Below are 23468 nucleotides of genomic sequence, written 5' to 3' on the forward strand. Positions count from 1 at the left end.
TCAACAGATAAAGGAAATATTTGCTTTAATTTTCATTCAGCTAATATCAACGATGTCAAGATTTCTGCCCCAAAACACGATATCTTTGAAATATTCAGTTGGGCACGACAAGTTGGGAATTCACAAAATCAAAACATCCCTGAATACATTATAAACATTAGACACAAAAGGAAACTTCCTGTAGTTGCATTACCTACGTTTATTTTTTTTCTTGGACTTGTTATTTGCCTTCCCTTTTTTCCCTCCGGTTTTTTGATTAGTACTTGCATTCTGAGTTCCAGAAGAAACAATGTTTGACAATGAGTCGACCCCTTTGTCAATGGGTTTGACAGCCTCCTCATTTCTCTGTTTGGAGGAGTCCTGAGATTTTATAATATCGTTAGAATCTGCTGCATCCTCAGGCAAAGTAGATTTCCACATGGGTGACTGATCAAGGAATATTTCAAGCTTCGGCCTTTTTGATTGTAAGCTATTCAGCAGTTCTCCAAGGGTTTGAAAGTTATGGTGGTGCTTCTTGTCCCTGGATGTTTTATCACTGAAGGCCGATATTATTACTTAAGAAGTTAAGATATAAAGCCAACAGTTATAAAACTAATAACACTATTATTTGCAACTACCAAAACATAAATACTCCCTCTGTTTTCAAATAATTGACGTTTGACTTTTGTGCACACACTTTTAAGTGCATTGACTGCATAGCTAGAATTTTTTAAAATTTTCTTTTTGTGAATTAAAGTATAAGATTAATATTTTTATTCAGAAAAAGAAAATTTTAAATATAATAATTTTAAGTATGCAGTCAAAGCTCTTACAATTGTGTGCCAAAAAGTCAAACGTCAATTATTTGAAAACAGAGTGAGTAATAAACAGTACTTTCACTAAATAAATAATCACTAGGCAAATAATATAAAAGATAAAGTTGGACACCAAATTTGTAAGATACACCAATGTTCCATAACACAATAAATTTGTATTATAAATCATATTTACCACTGACCTGGTATTAAATGCAGAAGAAAGCTGCCTCAACTCATCGAGCATCTTGTTTGCCTCAGAAAAAGCACTTCCGTTATTGCAATCATCGGGGTTCTCAGAAAATTGGGTTATAACTGCAGTTAGGAACTCTATATTGCTGTCTATTTCCACCTAAAAAGATAAAATGGAAGGCATTAATCCTGCAGTAGCCGCATGATTCAAGTAATGACACCTAGAAATAGAATCATTCAGTTTGGTCTTACCTTAGATTTTGCAGCTTTGGACATAAAGTTAATGAAGCTTTCTGCTTTTCTGCTACCCTTCGTCTTTAAAGCATCAATCATATCATCAAAAACACCCCAATTCATTTTCAAGCTGAGTCCATTCGGGTTCAGATCTGCTGAAGGAACATCAGAAGACAGATTTTTGGAGCTCAACCTTATAGCATCACCACCACTGAGATGTTTTTCCATGCCTGAAGTATTCAGTGCCCCTTTCACAGGTTCTTGGGTAATCCTTGGGAACAACACTCTTATTATGTCTTCTCTACAGTGAACAGCTTCCAAGTCCACACAAATGGCAACTCGGTACTCTTCTGGATATTTTTTCCCAAAGCTTACAGTGACCAGAGGATCCCCGATCTTGGAAAATGCCTCGGAAAGCAATTTTGGAGCCAATCGTATACAGTGACGCTTCTTGCTTTGTCTGAGGACATTAAGCAGATCCTTTGGAAGCATACAAGTAACATCATCCCTACGTAACAAACTAATAAGTAGCCCGTTATACTTTTTAGAATATAGACACAGTAAACACAGAATGACAAATAATTTTAACACCAACAGTGGATAGTAGAAGCTGTAATTCAACTTGGATCTATCAATCCACTGCCCTGTGTCAAACTTATTGTTAAGCAAGTTATGCACCATGGAAGCCAAAAAATCATAGATTTCCGCTGAAGATGGTAACTGTGAGTTAGGTACCAAAGCTGAACATGGATAGGTATTTGTGTGCTGACACAAAATCCATTCAACAAATGAAGATCTTGTCGTAATAAAAAAATGCTCAAAACGGGATACCATGAACAGAAGGCGGTCCATCAGATACAAGAAACAGTTGGGTGATATATAGTTAATTCCCCGCCAGTTTGCTCCATAGGTATCTTCCAATGCTTTATAAAATGAGTAAACTCGAGTTAATTCTTTCCGAGCTACTTCCAATGGCGACTCCAGATCAGATTTTTCTTGAATGTTCACGTCAACATTTAAAAATGTCATCCATGATTCATTACCTTCAAACCTGTTGATAATTTTCCCACACAGTTCTTTAGGCCTGGCAGTTCCAAGCCACATCATTACCACATTCCCAATTTCTCTGTAGGTTAGTTCTCCGTTGTTGCTAATGTCCCTAACAATGGCTTCTTCCAGTAACTTTCTGGAAAGATCAGTTTCTCTGAGACACACAAAAGTCTCAGATATTGGTCTCCTCCAGTCTAAAGGAAAGACATTCTGAATATATTTTGTTGATAAATCAACAAAATTTAGTAGTGCCCTGGAGTCGTGAGACTTGCAGTTGAGAAACTTGCAATTCAAAAGACTTTTTGCAACCTCAAACATGTAGATGAGACACACACTTTGCACAAACAAAGACGAGCCATTTCCGGTTGTCAAATTAAAGAGGAGTTTAAGTGTTTGCAATAACTTCATTCCAACAGAAAGTAGTTCAGATTGCCAGTAACACTGGGCAGCAGATACAAACTGCTGACAATTAACAAATGTCAGATTTCTTTTTTTCTGTAGAGCTCTTTCATCCAGTTTTCTCAGCCAATCAGCACCAGGGACCAGCACTACAAAGGTGGTTTTCAAATTACTTTGATGACTCCTAACTCCAAAATAGTTTAAACAAAACTCACCATGTCCCGAAATTTTACCGAACTCTTTAGATTCAAGATATCCAAGATACTCAAAGAGTTTTTCAATGTTTTCTTTCCAGAGACTCCAAAAGTAAACAAGAGATGTAACAGAAACCTTGTTCTCTGATATTATCTCTTCCGAATGACTTGAATTATGCAATGGCAGTTCATCTTCACACACGTACTTTGTGGCATTCATATTGAAGTGAGCATCTAAAATCTTGCGTAAAGATATAATTTCTCCTCTGACACTTTTGTACTTTTTAGATTCTTTAAAATTTCTCCCCAAATCAACCAATCTGCTCTGTTCATGTGATAAAATGTTAATCTCTGAACAGACGAGCTCATATAACAATTCTGATTCTTTCTTGGCATATTCCTTCGCCTTACAAAAAAGGTCCTCTTTCTTTGTAAACTGCTTCAGGGGCCAGCCTTTACTTCTGTTCATCCACAAGGAGTTGCAACATATATACCATAAGATAACTGAGGATGCCTCTGAGAACTGTCCAGACTTCCCTTGTATATCAGCTTCATGTAGAAGATCTCCTAACATCCTCGCAATCTCTGCAGCCTCAAAGAAGTTTCCAGATTCTTCTTCCAACAACATGAGCTCATTGAGGCATTCCACAGAATTCAAAAAGCTACGTCTCAAATCCATTGAATAAAATGCTCTCACAAATTTCATCATATTTTTATTGTCTTTCAGCTCATGAAAATTGCGTGCACAACCCTCCAAAAACTCCTGCTCTATATTTTCCATATCCTTACTTCTAGTAACACCGTTGTCTTTCAATTTATGCTGTTTCCAGTATTCTATATATTGCAACCCAACATCAAACAATTTTGCCTTTGTACAAACAGATAAGCACTCGGAAAAATAACTTCCCTTGGCATATACTTCAGCTGCCATTGCATAACTACCTGCCAAATTGAAACACTCTGCTGCTTTCTTCAGCTCAGATTCCCCACATTTGTCAAGATAAATTCTTCCTGTGGGGTAAATCAGCACCCTTAAAGTCAGATCATTTATCATTAGAATCTCTACAGTAACAAACACCCTATTCAGACACCCCTAAACCCTTAAAGTGGCTTAGCCTATTAAAAATATTTTTTGGTCATGGTCAATTACAGAAAATTATATATTCACACACCCTGCCTCCTCGGACGCAGAGGCTTGAAACCTTGGACCTCTTGCGAACAAAAGGAGAGAGAAATTTGCTAGGCTGAGCCTTGCAGATACCCTATTCAAATTTTTTAGATTTAAAACATATAGGACAGTCATAACCGGTGATTTCCCCTACAACTTACATTCCATACATATACTGCATGTTCTACTACTGCCCTTATACTATCTCTTGCTTATTAATACAACAATGAGGCAATGCCTCTTACGTAGAAAAGAAAACCTTGGTGCCTATTCCTTGAACATTAAATACTTAGAGGCTGCACTTGTGATATCACCATGTTGTCATGGTGGTTATGTCATATGTTGGGATCATATTTGAACATAACTTTATAATGCAAGTAATCAAAATAAGCAGTCTTCTTTAAGGATCATAACAACAAAGAGAACATAAGGTAGTAGATCAAACCTGCTCTTTCAAACTCGCCCAATTCACAATAACAACGAGCAGCAGACTCAGCCTTGCCAATGGAATCAAATATTTCAGCAGCCTCCCTTAAATAAGTGCAAGCTAATTTGGGATTTAATTCACGAATACGTCCAGCATTTGCTTTCAGCCCAGATGCCTTGGCTATTTTCTCCCATGTGGCATCTCCTGCTCGTTCGAAGCACACAGTGGCCATCTCATAATTATGCTCAAAATAGAGCTGCAAAACAAAGTCAGACAAATGTTCTCGTTATATAGAGCTTCAATTAACTCAATAACACAGAAACAGCATAAACCATCTTGTAAAAAGGATAGAAGAAAATTGTGATATCCAAAGAGCTTCAGCAAAACAACCTTTTTACCACGAGATTTCCATTCTTCTGAGCTGCTTGCTACTTGCATCGCCTGTGCAAGGGAGTCATCCAGTTTCCGAACTTGGACAAGTCCCTTTCTTTTCCAGTAGTCAAACATCGGCTTAGATAGATCCTCTACACTCTCAGATATCCATAACCTTTGTCTAGTTCGAGTTATAGCCACATATAGTTGTTTCAGTTCAGAGGACAAGAGATTGTGTCTTGCCGTGTCAAAACTTGGGAAAGACAGGGATGTATCATTGAGCAAATCTTGCTCTTTCATGTATTCATAAACAACTCGCCACTGATTTTTCAGAGGGGAAGATCCAAAAAAGTTGTACAGCAATACATCCTAGAGAGCAGAAATTTAATAAATCAAATGTATGAAAAAAACATGCTACTTAGTCAGGTTAAAGTTTAAAGGCAAATATTGGACAGTAAGAGCACCCGAACTGATACAGAAATGGTATAGCAGTGATATCATTAGCATATACAACTTTTAGTATCACATGAAGTATTTTGACTATAAGAAAGCAATATTAATTATCTGTATTAGTTGGTTATAGGAATGTTCTTTCAACTCTCGAACATAACTTTCAAAAAAGCTTTTTCCACAAAAAAGGATTCTGCATCTTATTTTCTAAGAACTATTTCACAGGCAGCTCTAAAAATTACAATAGAAGACATGAATTTGTTATCAAGAAAAGATTAGGTCAACTGAATTTTTTTTGAATAGCATAACAAACCTGAAATTCAAGACCCTTGCACTCAAGTATAGTCAAAATAAGAGCTTGCTTTCCAACAAAACTTGAAATATCTTTTCGAACAGAATCATCCCGTACTAATATCACCTGTTCTGCACCGAAGCCAACAATCTTCCTGTCAACACTTCCAATCTTGCCAAAAATAGTTACTATCGCGTTCTCATCATTACCAGGCTCAAGCAAGACAGGAGCTTCACCACTTATAAGACAAGTTTCAGGTTCCAAAACATCAATGAAATTGGGGAAAAATCGATATATAAGAGTTATCACACTCTGTGCTAACTGGAGTACCGCATCATGTGTACGAAAGTTTTGGCTCAAATTAAAAATCTCTGACAATCGACCTTTCTCTTTCTTTTCAACAGATCCATCACTTCCTGATTTCATAAATACCTTGTAGAACAGGGAGCGTATGTCCTGGAACCTAAAATCAATTCCTCTGGCAATTGTCTGAGCTGTATCACCTGAAAAAACAAAGCCCTCTTCGACATTTTCGCACACGTACTTGAAAAGAGATATCTGACTCATTGTAAGATCTTGAACTTCATCTATGTAAACAAAATCCATCTTCTGGCCTTCCAAATTTTCATTTCTCAGTCGACGATGAAGATCAATCACAAAATCAGCTAAATCATATTCCCCACGTTCCAGTTTCATTTTCTCATAATCCTTGTATATATCATAAATCTTCTCTCTTGCCTGCCTACTCAATGTGGAAACGCGAGAATCAGCAATATGAAGATACTCATCACGACCAAGTTTACAGTCGAAGGCCTCCACTGCTACTAAACCTCCTTTTATATATGAAATTATTTCAGTGAAAACTCTCGAAGCATCAAGTTTCTTGGTGAGTTTGATGCTGAAATGGGGCCAGTAACATGAATAAAATTTATCATAGTTGACCTCCTTCATTCTTACAAATGCTTGGAAGGCAACAGAACTAGAGCCCATATATCTATCATGACATAATTGCCTTGCATCGTTGAACCGTTCAAAATATGAATTTCCCAGTGTTCCATCAAGCATCATTAAAAATTTCTGATAAGTCAGCACAAGAGGGTAAGAATCTGCAGGTATATCATTAAACGAGTCCGGGATTTCCTTAAATTCTGAAGCATCATCCATGCCATCTTTATCATTTAATTGGTCTTCAGAGAACTTTCCACCCCTTGCAAAGCTGTAGGATTATTTTGGTCAGGACCATCATCTTATATACAAATCAACACCAATGTAAACTGAAGTGGCATTCAAACAAAGTAGTGTGTATAACACAATTTGCAAAGATAATATTGTAACAAATGAATGGGAAAGAAGGTGCATAAAATGTTTTACGTGCAGATTGAAGAGTCCAATAAGAAATGGTATTAAAGTCATCAACACCGTGATTAAGCTTCTGCAATTCTGCTCTAGATCAGCAATAGTTACTAAAAACTCATAAAAATGTTGCATGCTTCACATTGGTGATACAAAATATATACTCCCTCCGTCCCCCTCAATTCTTAACATTGGGGGACGGGGGCTCGGCACGCATTTCAAATCTCTCATGAAATATAGTTTCATAAATTATTTTTAATTTTTTTTCTTCTGAATAAAAGTTTAATGTTTAAATTTTTATGCAGAACAAGAAAATTTTAAAAAAAAATTGTAAACCTATATGCACCTTAAAATGCGTGTCAGGCCGTTGAAAAAAAGTATTAGGAAATGAGAGGGACAGAGGGAGTATATGAATATCAATATAATAGTTTCAGAATCATAATTAGAAAATATAGGTAATTTTTACTTTTCCTGAAAATGATATCTAGTGCATGATACTTAAAGGTGGTAAAAGGGATCCATCATCTGTACTCAAATGTTAATTGTTGTCCGCACCTTTTCAGCTGAGAGACATGCTGTTTTACCGCATAACAAAGTTTTGGACTAACAGTCACAAAAAGCTGTCGCAACACTAATTCCTTACTCTCTTCTTTGCAATCATTGGGTTTAACTTGCTGGTTTAAATCCATTGCATTACCGCTCTCATCCATACAATATCCATGAGAAGCAATATAGTGACATTGTTCTCTTTGGTACAATTTCATAGTCAAAACTGTTGTTTTGCCAGTACCCGACCTTCCGAGAATAAACGAGCTTTTTTCATATAGAATTATTTCCATTTCCTCATCTGTTACCTCAAAAGGAAGATCCAAATTTTTACCTTCATGATCAGAGAGCAAGTGGTTCACAACAACAGATGACAAGGGATAGAACTTCATAAGCAACAAACTATCATTCACCCTTGAATTTTCAGCATAGCTTCTGCCTTGAATTGAATTGGATTGAGATTTGTTCACCAATCCATCATCGCTATTGATTTTATAACGAACAATTTCACAGGAAGGGCCCCAACACTTTGGAATCTCCAAATTTCTGTAGATATATAAACACAAACTTGAGATTCGGGTAAGTAGTATGTTACCGAAACAGGACATAAGTTAAAAGAGACATTTAGTAAAATTTCAAATCTAGCAAAAGGATGCACTTAATTAAGAAGCAACGTACCCATCGAGTAATTTCTCTTTGCAATGATTGATAAACTCGTCAGTATACATAAAAAATATGCTATCAAGACGTTTCACTAATTTAGGCAACTCCTCTACCGACAGTACATCCCAAATTTTCAGAACTTGTTTATAATTTGACTCCTTCACAATGTCAATTGTGCTAACAACATAGAGACCTTCAACCTTGAACTTTTTGAGTATCTGTGGGGAACTTTCACAAACAAGGTCCACATTCCTGTTCTTAGGACGCCAACCACCGGAAAGCTTCAATAAAAGGTTCAAAACTGATTTTTTCATACGCTGACTAAGTTTTCCAAATGATTTTCTAAAATTATCACTGAAAATAACCTGAAAGCATAGAGATTAAACAATAATATTAACAAATAAGTAACACTGAAAGTAAAGAATTGCATTAAGCACTTTACAGTAACTAACCTTCCATCTAGCACTCCTGAAGAGAACACTAGCCATATTAAGCAAATCATCCAGTTGATCTAGTTCCTTTTTCATATCTACTATTGACTTGGCTAGGTTTTTGTTTTCATCGGCATTAAAGAAACAGTTGCGATTCTTAGCATCATGTACAAGGGATTTCCAAATTGATTCATCACTGGTCAATGTTCTTTCATTTCCCAGTATCCAGAGACTGTGCCTATAGTCGAAAGAAGTATTTACAAGTCATGGTCCAAATTTGACAAGTACATTAAACAGTTGTCGTGCATAATAATTTAATTTAGTACATACCGTGCCCTTGTTAAAGCAACATTAGTTCTCTGAGGACTGCGTATGAAACCAATGGACCCATTACTATTAGATCTAACGGTGGATATTATAATAATATCTTCCTCTCCACCTTGAAACCCATCTACAGACTTAATCTTCACCGAGAATCCATCTATCTTTTCATACTTCTCTCTGATCTTATCTTCAATGGCTACAACTTGGGCAGCATATGGTGAAACAACACCGACACTGATCTTCTTTCTAGAGCCAGTCCATGCTATCATTTGAGGATAAATATGATAACTTAGCAACAAGTCTTAAAAAAAATAGGTAAATGGTAATCTTAAACATTTCCAGGAGATGAAGTGATTAACACAAATGACAAGACACATTAAAATTGATCCATGTATCATAATAGAAGTGTGTTCGACACTTCAACTAGTCACGGTTGCAGTTCATTGTAAAAGTGTGAGATTATACTCTAGCACAATTAGTAGAATGTTGGCGAGAATGGTGGGGGTTGGGAGGACAAAACTATGTTACCTTTTGTTGACAAAATATGTAAGAATATGCTATGCGAAACAACAATATGAGTCTTGGTTGATAATACCTTTGTATAAATCCTGGACAATCTTTGCTACAACAGCTACCTCAACCATATTTCTTCGGCTATGTCCAACATCATCCATCTCTTCTTTCCCGCCAACTATATTTATGAAGGAATAGGGGCCAAACATTGGCCCGGGAAGATAGTTTTTCATGTAACTTTTATCCTGAACATTTTGTGCATTGAGGATCTGGTTACGATAGAATTTTAAATTTGGGAAGAAACTAATAGATGGATGCATTCTGTATTGCATATTGAGCAGGTGCTTAGAATGACCCAGAAGACTCAATCTTTCAAATAGGCTCCGTCCAAAACCAGCATCATCAGAAATCTGAGAAAAACATATTTTTTATGTATTTTTAAGGATTGAAAAATATAAAAAAGGTTGAAAAATTATTAGTAAACTTATTGAAAACAATTTAATTTAGGTTAAAAATACATTGACTTACTGTGCTTTTGACAGTTGCTGGCAACTGACACTCATCGCCAATGAGAATAGCATGTTTGACGCCCTTCAATTGTAGGGGTATGACTGATTCACACTCTTTTAACTGAGCCGCTTCATCAATAACAAGTACTTTCAGTGGTTCCATATCGACCGTATGAAGCTTGAATGAACTAGACACAGTACATAATATAATGGATGCCCTCTGGAAACAAAATTCCATTATGGAGCCTCTGTTAATTGCACTTGGGAGTTTAAGTTTACCCAAAGAACAATACAGACTTTTTCCAACAGAAATACAATTGGTTCTTAAGCGGCGCAGCATTGACATATCCACACAAGACCGTGGAGAATCTTTGCCCAATTCAAGATCAGAAAAAACTCTCTCTAGTAATTCAGAAACCATATTCTTATGAAACAACGTCGTCTCCAACGAATCAAGATAGCGTGTAAGAGTAACCATATCTTGGTATGTACTTTCTCCCACAAAACTTATGGGTAAATGAGTACATAAAATCAGTAAGCATTGCCTGACAGTGGAAACAGTATGCTCAAACCGTGCCCTCATATATTCAAGAAAAGATTTAAATTCCAACTCATTGCTTTCATCTTTTAGATTTTGCTTTACTGAGATCAATCCATTTTCCACATAAACTTTGTACTGTTCAACACAATCTTCAAGTAGATTGACCATGGAAATTAAACAATGCTTCCAGCCTGTTAATGGTCCAAGGCACTCTGCAAGCCTATCTACACGGTAATCGAGATAGATGTTTTCACTATCTGAGGAAACTTTAAGCCTAGATTTATTGCCGAATAAAAGTATATCTCCATAAGAGTGGTTAGCATAATCTTCTTGATATTCAGCTTTGTTAGACTCCAACAACTTCAGTAGGCGAGCAGCAACTTCTGTTACTGCTATATTCGAAGGGGCACAAAGAAGTGTCCTCAAGTTCAATTTCAAAAGATTGGAAAGCAACACAGAAACAGTTTTTGTTTTGCCTGTTCCTGGGGGACCCCAGATAAGTTCCACTGAAGGCATGTGGTCACACTTCATCTTAAAGAGAGCATTCCGCACAGCCTCCGCTTGAGAATTATTTAAATCAGAGACACTTGGAGCATAGGTATCAGTCAGCTTTCTGCTATTATGTTCACAACAGACTCGACAAATTTCCTCCACCTGAATTCCACATATTCATAACAGTCACATTAATGAGTAATATCTCCACAATTTAAGTTCAACTTTCCTGTCTGATTGTTTAAATGGAAGGTAGAATAAAGAAAAATGAGTGTGCAAATTTAAGAAAAATGAACAAGAAATCTAAGCAAAACATGAACAGAAACACATGTATATATGCATAATAAATGGAACTTCCGGTAAAACTTCTTAACATATGTAATAAAAGCTACGATTCTTTGGGGAACACCTAGAATAAGACAATCACATCAATGTGACACCTAGAATTACTCAACATTCTTTAGCTTGCTGATAAGGAAAAATTTATGACTGGGATATGCATATAAAGAAAGTTACAAAGAAGACAACACTCAAGCATCGTTTGCAATACCCTACAGAATTCTGGAACCTAATGCAGAAAAACATCCAAACAACTAGAATCATCCAGAATTTTACCTCGCCTTTGATGCACAAAACTTTATTAATAATATTCAGATTCCGAAGCATTTGAAGTGCCTTCCAAATTCTGTTGTTGGTTGTAATATTCATTAAAAACACCACAAACAATGATTTCCCCCCATCTTTGAATTCAAGATCTTTTGAGACTTCAATTTTAAAATGACTGGAGTTGCTACTATCTTCCTCATCGTCATCTGATATATTAATAACTGATCCAAAAGCCCACATTCTTCCCAGATGTCGCATATCAGAGAGAGACTCGGGCTTTGCATATGAGAGCAGCAGTATATCACCAGGCAATGTTTTATATGACTCCTTTCCACGATCACCAAATGTGTTTTCCCAGCGATCAACCTTAACATGATATGTTAAGGTTCCATATGGCTTTGCCTCATCGAAATAGGCCACTTCAGCATATGGCGCTGAGTGCATAATTTCCAGACTAGAAGCCATTTCTTTTCTCGTCTCTTCCAATAACGGATATACATAGGAGCCAAGGTACTGCTCTGCCGAGCTGAATGTTGTTGGGATGATTTCTACCTATGATATGTTAACAGAAGCTAATTGTTACAAAATTATTGCTCCAAGCCTTCAACCCATATTAAATATACCAAGAATATGTAAAGAATGAAACACGACTGAAGTATCAGAACACAAAGCTTACAAAGCTTTTTAGCTGCTATTTTACATCCTGAAGGTTGAGTTAAAGGAAATACTTATCACTTGAAAAAAATTTACACTCCGAAGTGTGTATGATCAGCTTTTATAAACATACCCTAGTTTCTTAATTTATTATATTACCATATACAGAACCAATCAATAAAACACGATTTAACAATCTGTAAAGCTAGCGCACACATTCTCTAACCACAGATACAGTCAAGTTCTGAAAGTCGAAGGTTAGTACAATTCATAGTCAGGACATAACTTAGCACTAAAAAACTATGCATGCATAATATCACATTACAAGAAACTAATAACAAAAACATTTGATATTGTTAATTTGTTATCCTGTTAAGAATTTACAGCCTCGTACGAATAATCAAACCTCTGTGTACATCTCAGCCTCCTCGATTCCTATATACTAGCGAAATATAAAGGGTATTATTTGCCTTGTTTTGTAATCAAACCACTAAGATACAAGCATTTCCAAACTAAAAATTCATCAACAATCTGAGTGATTAAAACAAGGGGATACGCCAAAAACAAAGAATCAAGAACCAAACCTGATTCGAATACAAACTCTCATCAAAGATTTCTTCAAGAGACCATGAAAACACCAAATCACTCAACTTAGTAATCCTCTCATCCTTTGCACAAACACCTTCCATCATCATAACTTCACTTATCCACTAAAAGTCACTTAAAACCTGCAAAACCCAAAACTCATAAACTCAAGAAACCACCATTTATAAAAAATAACATCACTACATATCAACACTTATGTATGATTAGTACATGGCAAACAACATACTTTACTTAGTATACAAGAAAATGCAAGAAAGGGATTCTTGGAATCTTCCGTACAAACACTAACCTGCTTTTCAACAAAGAAAAAGAGAGTGTGTTTTCTTGATCATGAATCAAATGCAAGACACCATTTTTGGGGTCATTTTCAAATCCTGTTTGGCCAGAGATGAAAGTGATCAAAAGGGTAAGAATCAGAAAGCTTTAAGTAAATGCACAGAAGGGTCTCTTCATTTTCCACGATAGTTGACCCAAAGGTCTTGCTTTTTTCTATGCAATTTCATAGGTAGTTTACTACTTTTGCTGCATTGTATACATCACTATCATATGAATATGAATATTCTTAAATCTCGTTCCTGATAAGCGGAAAAAGAATATTGTACAATTTAATATTCAACTAGCATAAAAGCCCGTGCGAGGCACGGGCCTCTAGTTTTTACTGTGTTTTAAGTAATATTCATGTATCATCATATTGTCCTTGTACTGGCCTTGAGTTTGTATTGTGTTTTAAATAATATCATCTGTCATCATATTGTTTCGAGCGTAACTGTTACGTTTTATTTTTTGACAAAATGTGTAAATATGAAAAATGCAATATTTGCAACCTTATAGCATTAGTAGTAATAATAAGTACTATTTCCTCCGTCCCATTTTATATGACCCTTATTTTTTTGGGACATCTTTTAAATAATAAACTTATTATACTTACTATTTTTGAATACTACTTTTCATTGTTACACCCACCACTTCTCTATTTTATACTCTTTTTTTATTAATAAACACTATTACACTCACTGCTTACTTCCACTATCTCAAATTTATTATTAAATTTTGATATTTTCCACCACATTACCCACTTTCCAACTAAATTTACTCTTTTTTTACTACCTTTTTCTTAAATTCCGTGAAACTCAAATATGGTCACTTAAAATGGGGCGAAGGGTATATATTTTTTTAAAAAAAATTATGGATAAAAAACTACATTTGAACTGATATTTTTATATTCAAATTCGTTAGGATATAGAGACCATTATCATATTATCTACGTTCAAAATTATATTCGAAATTAATACTGAAACTTTTAGATTTTAAATATATTATACCTCATTAAAAGTATCTGTAATTTATTGTTGAAAATATTAAATTATTTCATCTAATATAACCATGATTTTGATGATAACTTGATTTTGTATGTGAATTACGATATGCTAAATCATGATTAGATGAAGATGTGTGGTCCGCGTTGTCTTACATTTATTTCTTCTTTTTTGAGTGTACGTTTGTGTAATGGTTAAGTGATACATGATGGGCGGATCATCAACACATTCTTTTTAGCATACGTTGCACACAGTTTGTATAAATAGAAATTAAAACATATGTTACATGTAAAAATACTCATACCTTAATTTATCATAAAAGCATCTATCGAACTACTAACTTTATAATTGTACCCAAAAAATTCCAACACGTTTGATGTGGCTTACCCTTTTAATTTTCATATCAATTATATAGCACTTCAATGTCTTAGATTTTTATTGTTAATTTAAAACATTAGATGATTACTTTGATACAAGGTTATAATATTGTCCTGTTATAAAATTTTAATTTTTTATCATTAGTTGTCTGAGCTTGTTGATTAAGACTTTTAATGATTTGTCATGTAATTGTTATAAACCAGATCTCAAAATGATTTTCTGGAATTTCAAATAACAAAAAGAGTGTAGATATGAGTTAGGCCCCATGAAATTCATAAAAACATGAAATATTTAGTTTAATTAGTCGTGTAGTTACTTTTTATATTTGTGCAAACTCACATTTTTAAATATTTTTGATACTCGTATTTCTTTGGGGTGAGCAATGTTATATATCATGTTCAATTGGTAAAGATCATATCAGTTGTTAAAGATCATATCAGGTGTTGTTCGATATTCTCTGGATTATGGAAAAAATATTCTTGTTGTAGTCCCGTTTAATCAGATATTAGTTTTCACCGTATCACGTTGGATTATCCGGTTCAGAATTAATTATAATTTTTTAGTTTGATTAGTAAATGATTGATTAGTTTAATTGTAATTTGAATCATTTTGTTTAACTGGTATGTTATATATTGATGGATGACATATTAAAATTATATTTTTAAAACTCTAATATACATAACTTATTTCTATGTGTTATTTTATTTTAACCAAGTAAAATTCATAATTCAATTCTTTTTAGCAGGTCTCATAAACGCGTTTTATATTCATTTGGTTGAATTTTGAGCAACAATATAGAATTTCCCGAAATTTATCGTCATATCACAAGTTATAATATTTCAAATTCATATATCATCAAAATTATATTATTGAGATATATTTTTTAGTATCAAATTTGATGTCTTTCTCACTATTCTTATATCTATAATATTTTTTTAAAAAAAGTTTAGTTACACGTGTAATTCTGAATTCATAAGTTTAAATAAAAAGTAATTTGAATAAGTTTAGTAAGTTTTAATGTATGTAGTTAATGCTTTTTGAATAACAAACTAATTGATTGTGTAGTTGAAGTGGTGTGAGTGGTGTATTTGCATTTGAGAGGTCTTGGGTTCGATTCTAATGATTAACATCTTTTTTATATTTATGAAGAGGAGTTAGGTTCGGAGTTAGGCTCAGGCTCGGAGCTAGGTAATTTATTTGCTCAGGAGGGAGGCATGACACGGACCTGTTGGGTTACTATATATATAAGTAGATTTTGATATATATCAAACTGAAATTCGAGTCATCTCAGAATTTTTCATTTCTGACATTTTCCCGTGTCCGTCCCTCTGAGTTGTATACATTGCGGGACGGGGACGCGGGCACGGACTTTAATACTCCTGCAAAGTGTAGTTGTGCAATCTATTTTTAAATTTTTTTTTTCTGAATTAAAGTTTGGATGTTATATTTTTATACAGAAAAAAAAAATCTCAAAAATAAGTTACGGAACTATATTTTATAAGAGTATTGAAATACATGTCGAGCAGTTAAAAAGAAACGTATAAAATTAAATGGCCGGAGTATTAGTAATATTATTCGTTTTGTTTTAGAACAACTGGCTTCTTCTGATTTCTGTGATACTAATTTTGGTTGAATTTTTGCATGTGATATAATTTGATTGTAACATTTTCATGTAATATATGATGCTCACTATCGAGATTCGCGGGGTGTATTCGATTAAGATTTTGATAGATTGTTTTTAGTTCATGGATTTTAATGGATTACATGTGATTATGCAGATTCTTGATAAAATGTCGCAGAGTTGATAGAATTTAAGTACAATGTTTCGAAAATCCCATTAATTTTGGTGGGATTTCAAAAAACTTAAAATACACCGAAAAATGCCACAAAATCCATCATTTTATGAAATCCAAAAAATCCATCAGCATTTGAATACTATCGGATTTAATGGATTTTAAACAATCCCAATTGAATATCATCGGATTTTAAAGCATAATTTAAAATGCCAATTGAATACCACCGGATCTTGTAGCATAATTTAAAATCCCAGATTTTAATGAATTTCAAACAATCCCAATCGAATACTCTCAGATTTCATGAATGAAAAAAATGCTTTAAAATCCCAATTCAATACACCCCTGTGATACTAATCTGGTTGAATTTTTGCATAGTGATATAATTTGATTGTAACATTTTCATATATAATATAGGGTTAATTATCTAGTTGGTCATTGAAGCGGACTTAATGTATTAAGTTGGTCACTGAACTCAAAACGGTACCAAGATGTTCACTAAAATCACCATAAATATCAAACAAGCACATTGAAATATGAGTTCAATGAAATATGAGTTCTAAGTAGTAAAAAAATTATTTATAAAGTTTTACGCATCATTTTTAAATGTTATCAAAACCAACTAAAAAGTAATGACTTCTAGTAATTAAAATAATATATTTGTATTTTATCAAATTTATTTATTATTTATATTTTATTATATAATTATTTATTTGTTTTAATTAAAAATAAATAATAAATAAACTTGATAATTAACCCATCTATCTATATAATAGTGTCTGTTGCGTGATTTGTACAGTAAAACCTGCATAGACTTTCACCCTTAGAGTTCTTACTAATTGCAAAAATGCCACCGCTTACATTACAACCATATATGCGCAAAAGGCCACGTCTCTGTGCTCCACGCTACTGCATTTGTACTCTGAAGTGAAGCTTCTCTCCAAAGCTGGGATTTAAAATTCAAAATCTGAACTTTTGACCTAATTTTCATCATTGATGGCACTCAGAAGCTACATCGGCTTTCCTTCTTATTTCCTCCATGGCAAAGGTGTGATCCCTGCTTTATTTTCTACGTATTTTTTGTTTATTTCATATTATTTGTTAACTGATGGTGCTAATTGTAATCTCCTCCGGAATTCACGAGAAACTGATGGTGCTAATTGTAATATCCATTTAAAACTTTTATTGTTTTATGATTCAACTTTTATCTATTTATTACAGTTGAATTTTGTCGGGAAACTGTTCGATGATTTGTCCAAAAGAACAAGTTCGATGAATATATCAATATTCAGGTAACTTTTGTATATGACTATGTGGGTTTTGTATATGTCGGGTATCTTATTTTTAACTATTGATTCATGGAGTTGGACTTCTTTATGATGGTTGTAACATGATGTAGGATAGCTTTATATTTTTAATGGCGTTTAATATGGTTGGTGTTGGACCTTCACTTGCTAATGCCTTCCGTAGAATTCTTATAGCTTAGGTAAGCCTTTTTCTGTTATTTTTTTTGTATATACTGGATTTAGTTGGTATATGTAAAGGTCATTTTACCATGCTGATTAGTTAGGTTTTAGTGTTATTTCATTGTTTCTATGTGCAGCTTTCTATATGTGGACATTTTTATTTCTTATATGTTGATGCATCTTGATACCTTGATAACTTATAGGAGTGCTAAGCATGTGTGGACATTATTTTCATATAATATACCATATATGTTCTTCATAATTTTTTTAAAATTATTTTGACTTGCACACTGATTGTAGGAGTTCCCGAATCGAATCTGTGCTTTAAGTATATCTCTTGCAAATTTTGATGTTGGTGTTATAGGTCATTAGCTGGGGAAAATTTATTGTCACAAGCCACGTCCAGGTACTTTAATTGCTTTGTCAAAATTGGATATTGTGGGTGAATTAATAGCTGGAGGTTCGGTATATTTCTTTGTGGTTCTATACTTTTATGTTTTTTCAAATGGCACATGATTATTAATCAATTTATTTGTAAACAAATTTCACTGAATTAAGTTAGCTCTATTAATTTCTTGACTCAGATGATAATATAGTGTCACTGTCAGGAACGTGGAATTGAGTTGCTACTGCATGTTTCATCTATTATATCTTAGATGACTATTGCTGTATTTTAGTCATTTCATTTGCTTATGCGTCACTTCCAGGGCAGTAGGCTTGAAAGTTGAAACATAGCACTCACGTTCATATGTATGGTTGTTATTATTGCTGATAGTATTTTACATATGCAGGTCCCAGTTAGAGTTGCTGGAGGACTACTATTTGAACTTTTAGGCCAGTCAGCAGGTGATCCATTTGCTCCTGAAATACACACGACTAATGGCTCAGTATATAGTTTTTTGCTCTATTATTATACTTAAATATAACACATCTTAAAGTTTTGCAGTATTAGAGAAACTATACTTTACACAAGAGTATAATATTGTCTTTTCTTTACTTATGTTGGTATGTTATTACATGGGAACCAGGGCTGATTCATTAATATTATCTGTTCCACCACCTAAAAATATTGACGGTTAATTAGCTAATTCATGTTGCCTCATTTCGTGGCGTTTATTCAACTCTGAAGATATGATTCAGGGTATAGTACTTTCCTACTCAACTCCGATTTGAATGTTGCCTCATTCTTCTTAGCTTAGGTATTGTCTCTAGCTTTACTTTTAGGTTACAAAGTGCTTAAACAAAGAAAGACAGCAAGAAATGTTAAGAGATGATGGTTTCAAGAAAACAGAGCCACATGGTTTACGTTTGAACAGTTCAGAAGCCTCAGAATTCTCTTCCAACAGCTCAGAATTCTCTTCCAACAACTCAGCATGCAATAATCTGATGCCCTGTACATAGTTGTTTCATGAGTGCTGTCAAATATATAAACTGTTATACATTGTCATACTATGATCTTTAATTACATTTATCTATCTATATAATAGTTTCTGATCCGCGTTTTGTACATTAAACTCATGCTAAGTAAATGACCCCTGCTTTCCTTCTAATTTTATTCTCCCTTTATCTGTTTGAATTTTTTTAATTTGAAAGCCCTGCAACGCGGGCATCAATACTCTTTTTAATTTTTTAGTTAGTGGTTTCATGAATACAGAGCCGCAAGAATTTTTTGTGAACAATTGCAGGTTAAACTTTCGTTGATAAACTTGATGATTTGCCCAACAGAAAAAATATGGTAAATTTGTCAATTTTAGGTCTTTTTATTTAAACGATACACTAACTTTTTCATACTATGTTTATTGATGTTCATGATTTGATAGTTATTACAGCAGAGTCTGTTGGTTTGAAAGCATGGTTTTGTGGTGGTAGTACAAATGGAGCTCATGTATATGCTAATTATTTATATCATGTTACTCAATATTTCCCCAGTGAGAAATAATTTGCCTTCTTTACCTCCCAGGATAGTGTTATCTGAACCAAATAATATAATTGTAATAGGTTTTGTGGATGGTGCGAATTGGAGGAGGTGTCTTCCCTGTCATCAAGGAACTTGATTATCTTGTGAATGGCGAGTATCGAGTTGACAAAGGGGCAGCTCCAAAGATGTTGAACTGTCTCATGTAAGGCATCTACACCTATATGTGCTAATATTTTGTTCTTAAAATTGCACCTATATGTGTATCATTAATGTAAGAAATACAATTTTGACGATACACTTATTAAATACTTAGGTTGCTTAGGAGTATGTTGTAAGGGTTTACTGCCATACAATAATACTTGCTGAGGTCTATTTCTTATTATAATTTCTTCATTGTCTTTTTAGGTTTGTAATGGTTCTTCGTCAGTTATACCTTTTTAGGTATTTTTGAATCTTTTTATCACTTTAATTTTATAGTTTATTGTTGTTGTCGCCTAAATATTCGATGATTTGCTGAGTAGATTAAACTGCTTAATAAAGTTGATCATACTTGCCTAAAGTTGAAGGTTCTAATTCAAACAGGCAGCCACGCCTACATCAGACCAGCTGCTCCCTCGGTAGTAGAATCAGGAGCTCCCCCTGCTGTGGAACCAGAAGCTTCTACATCTGCAGAATCAGGAGTTCCCCCTCGAGCAGAAACAAGGGAAGAATCAAGCGCGCTTGCAATAGAATCAGTAACTCTGCCTACCTCAGAGAAGTGATGCATCAATACTTGATAATCTAATTAGAGATTGTACCGATTATGACTATTAAGGTATATGATTTTATGTTTTTATAAGATTAAAATAAGAATAAATTCAGTAAATTATTAGATTATAAATGTTTATTGTGTGAGTATATGCAAACTAATAGTGCTAGCTTTGGAACTGATGGTTCTTAGTTTCATATTAAGTTATATAGGCTTTTGTGTGTATCAACAGTATATGCTAATTATATGGTGGTGCGTTTGGCAATGGTCAAAGACTTTTAAAGTAATACAGGAGACCACTTCTTTTTAGGCTTTTAGTTTAAATATTTTTGAATAACTGGTATCAGGTCAAGAAATGAACTAATATGTTTGGATAGATATTTATTGTTGCGTCCAAAAAATCTATTTTGGTTGAAGAAGATGGAAGTATGAAATGATGATTTTTAATGCAGGATTTTCATAATGTAATGGAGATGTTTGAAATATTGGAGTAACTGTGACTTCTAATGAGAGTCGAGAGATGTTACATTCACTTGCATCCTAAGATAACAACTTTAAATTCAATTATGATAGGCATAGCTGGAAACTATAAGGGTCAACTAATTGAGGCTACTAGAGTGATATTTAATGGAGCATTGAAGCACATTATGCATAAGCAGTTGCTGTCCGGAGAGTGCTTAGCTGGCTTAAACAACAAGCGACAGAGGAGGAAAAAGAACACGAAAATACAGTACAATTACACAACCTCACGGTAATTCAGGCCATGAATAGGTCATAAAAAGTTTTGGTATAAATAGAATGCAAATGGAATAGGATCATTCTTGCGGAGAAGATAGTTGTCTTAATTTATTTTTGTGACTTCTAATGAGAGATGTTACATTCACTTGCATCCTAAGATTACAATTTTAGATTCAATTGTGATAGGTTCATAGCTGGAAACTAAAGGGTGAACCAATTGAGGCTACTATAGTGATGTTTAATGGAGCATTGAAGCACATTATGCATAAGCAGTTGGTGTCCGGAGCGGAGAGTGCTTAGCTGGGCTTATGCAACAAGCCATAGAGGAGGAAAAGAACACCAAAGTACAGTACAATCAGACCTCCTCATGGTAATCCAGGCCATGAATAGGTCATAACAAGTTTTGGTGTAAATAGAATGCAAATGAAATAAGTTGTCAAGATTTATTTTACATTTATGAACAAAATTTAATTGATGACCGTGTTTTGTTTTGTTAACTCTGTATTGTTATAACTTATATAGCTGGACATATCATATAAAATATTTTGGTGTTTTATATAGTAATGATGTGATTCAATGCTCACTATGTTTGGTGAAAGCTCTACTTGATAAATGTAAAAATCAAGTTTCAGTTACTCAATATTCTGGGCAACAATAGTATTTTTTTTTACAGATTTGGTAGAAATCATAAACAATTATGATAATCTCAGAGATCTGAAAAACAAACATGAACAATCACAGAGACAGACTATACATTGTCTTAGAGGTCGTTAGGGTTTTTTTTTTTTTTTTTGCAATGCAGGCTTATATGCCTTACAAATTAGTATGTGTTCTAATAAATCTCGGGGTGAGCCAGAATCGAACCGGGTGTCCCGGGACAACATAGGATAAATCCACTACTGGGTTAAATGTATGGGAAGTGACAATCCATCAGGTTGTTTGGTTTACCGAAAACACTGTAAGTCTAACTAGCTGGGAAGTTGTAATGCCCGCGAAACCTAGGAAGTTACTTACCCGCTCTCCACTCGGTCACTCACACTTCCACCATATTTAACTTTAATGTATACATGTGAAAATATATAAACAATTTTAAAATTGATACATATAATAGTAATAAAGTTAAATATTAAAATTTTTAAAGATTATTATTATTATTATTATTATTATTATATGTAACTCAAAATTTTATTGTTGAATTATATTTATTCATTAAAAATATAGAATATGTTCTTTTGATTTAAAAAATAAGAAAATGATAGCATATTAATAATAATATGTTGTCAAAAATTTATAAAATATAATCTAATCTAGAGTCAGGAATAAGTTTGAATAATTAATTTGTTTATAACTTTATATACAAATTTTTTGTAAAGTAAAAAAAATCTATTGATTAATTTTAATTTTTTTGTGTAATTATTATTATAGACTATTTTTATTGCTAAATAATTTGGAATAATTTTTAAAAGTCATATAAATTTTGTATGATTATTTGTATGATTATGAAAATATACTATCTGAAAAATTAAAAATACAGACAAATATAATATCCAACATGTCAACCAAACACGTTATGTCAACCAAACACGTTTGTGTTACTTCCCTGGCATTTAATGAAGATAGGAAGTAAAAGTTATTATAGGAAATAACTTCCATGATGATACCAAACAAACACTTATTTGCAGATCAAATGTTAATGTAACATTCTAGGATGTTTGCCGGTGTATTTCCACTGGACGGTGTTACTACAAAATGTATGTAAATTATTATTGATTTTTTTTGGATAAGCCACTTTAGTAAATTATTATTGATTATAAATTTTTTAAAATATAAATTATTTGATCAAAATGTGAGACATTGTTTAGCTATATAATTATTTTGATTATAAAATACTAAAATATAAAATATTCGACTAAAGTGCGAGGCGGCGATGCCGAGGAGTACTTGATAAAATATGACTTTTCGTTTACTTAAAATATTACATAATTTTCGAACGTAAATGAAATTTATTTAAGAATTAACTTTTATAAATATTCAAGTTATACAATGATTTTGTATTGAATTTGATTTTTGTTTTACACTAGACTTTTATTTTTATAGCTACAAAATCACAAGTTATATTTAATATTTTTTTATAACTCAATTGCTATATTCTTGCATATAAAAGTTTTTAAGTAAACTAATAGATATAATAACGTCATATTATGTCAAAATAATTTTCAAAATATAATCAATATTTTCAATTTTATTGACAAAAAAAGACTAAATTTTATATTATTTTAAAATATTGTTGTATATGCAAAT

At 33.3% G+C, this 23468-nt stretch overlaps 2 protein-coding genes and 1 long non-coding RNA gene across 28 annotated transcripts in view; 1 reads left to right on the plus strand and 2 right to left on the minus strand.

The window, feature by feature from the left end:
* Positions 1-23468, minus strand: part of LOC108198657 (defensin-like protein 2) — a 66131-nt gene that overhangs the window by 25823 nt on the left and 16840 nt on the right. The gene's annotated exons all lie outside the window — the stretch shown is intronic.
* On the minus strand, positions 9-13238 carry LOC108199322 (uncharacterized). 3 transcript variants are annotated; one of them, XM_017367091.2, is made up of 15 exons: positions 13100-13238; positions 12789-12932; positions 11560-12102; positions 9931-11106; positions 9485-9812; positions 8896-9151; positions 8587-8803; positions 8150-8499; positions 7481-8017; positions 5594-6788; positions 4849-5199; positions 4477-4714; positions 1239-3874; positions 998-1146; positions 9-520 (listed from the first exon to the last, which is right to left on the minus strand). In XM_017367091.2, the coding sequence occupies exons 2-15, from the start codon at positions 12897-12899 to the stop codon at positions 190-192; spliced, it is 8418 nt and encodes a 2805-aa protein (XP_017222580.1). In that variant the 5' UTR covers positions 12900-12932; positions 13100-13238; the 3' UTR covers positions 9-189. The 3 variants fall into 3 exon arrangements, with proteins under 3 accessions (XP_017222580.1, XP_017222579.1, XP_063939167.1); XM_017367090.2 differs by having other exon boundaries at positions 9-535; XM_064083097.1 differs by lacking the exon at positions 13100-13238 and adding an exon at positions 13037-13059 and having other exon boundaries at positions 9-535.
* LOC108196997 (uncharacterized) lies at positions 17067-21732 on the plus strand. 24 transcript variants are annotated; one of them, XR_010286543.1, is made up of 9 exons: positions 17070-17345; positions 17519-17589; positions 17697-18609; positions 18792-18904; positions 18976-19883; positions 20087-20122; positions 20264-20495; positions 21003-21180; positions 21354-21732. It is a non-coding gene; the product is annotated as an uncharacterized LOC108196997 (long non-coding RNA). The 24 variants fall into 24 exon arrangements; XR_010286540.1 differs by having other exon boundaries at positions 17072-17345; positions 17697-18169; positions 18555-18609; positions 18792-19883; XR_010286544.1 differs by having other exon boundaries at positions 17073-17345; positions 17697-17783; positions 18064-18169; positions 18555-19883.

This window comes from Daucus carota, chromosome 8 (assembly GCF_001625215.2).
Source record: "Daucus carota subsp. sativus chromosome 8, DH1 v3.0, whole genome shotgun sequence".
NCBI classification, from domain to species: domain Eukaryota; kingdom Viridiplantae; phylum Streptophyta; class Magnoliopsida; order Apiales; family Apiaceae; genus Daucus; species Daucus carota.

Excerpts from the sequence above, each read along its gene's own strand:
- LOC108199322 (XM_017367090.2), bottom strand. The coding sequence starts at position 12,899 with ATGATGATGGAAGGTGTTTGTGCAAAGGATGAGAGGATTACTAAGTTG. Across the intron at positions 9,152-9,484 it reads TGTCCAGGATTTATACAAAG|CATGGACTGGCTCTAGAAAG; the intron begins GTATTATCAACC and ends CTCAAATGATAG. Across the intron at positions 4,715-4,848 it reads GGAAATCTCGTGGTAAAAAG|CTCTATTTTGAGCATAATTA; the intron begins GTTGTTTTGCTG and ends TTTGTTTTGCAG.